Raw genomic sequence first — 2,020 nt, 5'->3', positions numbered from 1 at the left:
GGCTAGATCCTAAACCCTAAGAGGAAGACTAGACTTCACTAAAAATGAGGTCAACACCAACTTATCCACAACAGTTTCTGCTCAGCAACTTTCTAGGGCAATTGCCCCAAATAGACCCTTAGTGTGTAAGAAGATATATATGCGAAAAAATAATGTCGGGTGCTTTTGCCACGTGGAGACGCATGTTGCCATGTGGTTGGGCGATTTTTGTCAGTTTATGTGGAGACACATGTCGCTACGTGGCAAGGCGATTTTGTTGGTTTTGCAAGTTTTATTTTTAATTTATCATTTTTTAAAATTTGTTTCAAATTCATAATAATTTTCTAATTTCACCTTGCATTTCTATCTATTAAGTTTTTATTGGTTGCTATAAGAAACTTTTTAGGATTTAGATATACTAATATCTTATAGCTTTATTTTAATTGGCATATTTTCACTTCATGGCAACTATAGACTTATATAATTGTCATGTGTAAGAGCCAATTTTCTACTAATACTTTTATGTAAACGGGCAAATGATGCACATGACTAATGTGATATGAGGTCATGAAAAATACTGAAACACTTATATGCATCCTAATGAGCATTAATGAATGAATTGTAGCTAATTCATAAATGAAGGGTTGAAAAATATTTTACAACTGATAAAACACATAAATATGATATGATTGTATGGACGGACTTTGTCACAAGTTTTTATCATTATAAACATATTTACACTAAATCTGAAATTAAAAACTCCTGAATAGAAAGTCCTAGAAAAATAACTAAATTGAAAAGCAATCTTCGATTTATTATTATTTCCAACTTGATTTAGAAGTTTGCATTTCTGATCAGTATAGACTTTTAGCTCTCCATCACTTGATCTCCAGCTGGTTCTGAGAGATTTATCAATCCATCATGTTGATTTTACATTGCAAAAGATGAAGATTGAATATCATCTAAATATTTTCATCAGCTATTTATAGCTGCTAAGTGATAGAAGGATTCAGCTTGGTGCTAGTACTTTTTAACTTTAAATAGTAATATTTTGGTTTGCGCTTTCTCTTTAGATAAGAGCAAGTAAACGATAATGTTTTACTTTAAACATATTAAAAGATGGCTCAATTTTCTCATGAAATCCTTCCCCAATTTTTGGAAGACAAAACTGTAAGAAAATTATAGGTATCCTTGTTAACTTATGATAACCTATATTCTATTAGTCAATAAAGTTATATTTGGAGCTTTTGCCTGCTTTTCAGAGCTGTAGAATTCAAGATTTAGTCACTGCTCAATCAGCATGAATTTGTTCTGATTGGCGCAAGCTATTGTACTAAATTCACGAATATATTTCTCTGTCTTGGATTATTAAAGTTTTCAATATAAAGTTTAGGAGATATTATAACATGACGGTCTAGGAGATATTATAATATGAGTGTTAATTGATCCTCATTTCTGTTCTTCGCTTGAAGGATTAAATGCGGTTCAGAATGCAGGGAGTCACTCAGAATGTCTATCCCAGCATGATTTTGAAGGCGTTTCCTATGTTCAGATAATACAAACTGAATTTGAAGATGAAGCTGTTATTAAAATTGGTGCAATGCAAAGAGCCAATTCCACGATTGAGGATTTTGTAAGTAAATTTTTAAACACATAAATGTGAGAATGCATGCAAACACACTATATATATACTTACATATAGGTGTGTTTGCTTGTCTATATATATTTGCATGTGCATGTGCGTGCATGCATTTAATTTAGCTGAGTTTGATTTTACGAGTTTAAATCAACTCATGAGCCAACAACCTGTTTATTATGATATACATAAGATGATTGAAATTCATGTAGTTGTTGTGATAAATTGAAAAAATAGAATAGAAATTTGAGTTCAAACAATAAGAAGTCATTTGAGATAACAAAGTAAGATAATTTTTTAAATGTTTTTAACAGCTCCATATTTAAATCCTTGCATTGTCATATAATTTTAGTATTTTTTATATTAGGGGAATTTACATACACAACACCCAATTCTTTTGCATTT

At 30.7% G+C, this 2,020-nt stretch overlaps 1 protein-coding gene across 9 annotated transcripts in view; it reads left to right on the top strand.

Moving 5' to 3' along the window:
* Positions 1-2,020, top strand: part of LOC110021383 — a 48,071-nt gene that overhangs the window by 15,618 nt on the left and 30,433 nt on the right. For 5 of the 9 annotated variants that reach the window (XM_020719863.1, XM_020719857.1, XM_020719860.1 and 2 more), the window contains exon 4: positions 1,452-1,612. The exons of 1 other annotated variant lie outside the window; for it this stretch is intronic. In XM_020719863.1, coding sequence (XP_020575522.1) covers positions 1,452-1,612 — 161 coding nt within the window. The remainder of the gene's footprint in view (positions 1-1,451; positions 1,613-2,020) is intronic. 3 more of the 9 variants (XM_020719866.1, XM_020719859.1, XM_020719858.1) reach the window with 2 other exon arrangements.

The sequence above is a fragment of the Phalaenopsis equestris genome, unplaced genomic scaffold, assembly GCF_001263595.1.
Source record: "Phalaenopsis equestris unplaced genomic scaffold, ASM126359v1 Scaffold000134, whole genome shotgun sequence".
NCBI classification, from domain to species: domain Eukaryota; kingdom Viridiplantae; phylum Streptophyta; class Magnoliopsida; order Asparagales; family Orchidaceae; genus Phalaenopsis; species Phalaenopsis equestris.
Note: the sequence above shows the minus strand (reverse complement) of the source record. Positions and strands in the feature narration are given on the sequence as shown.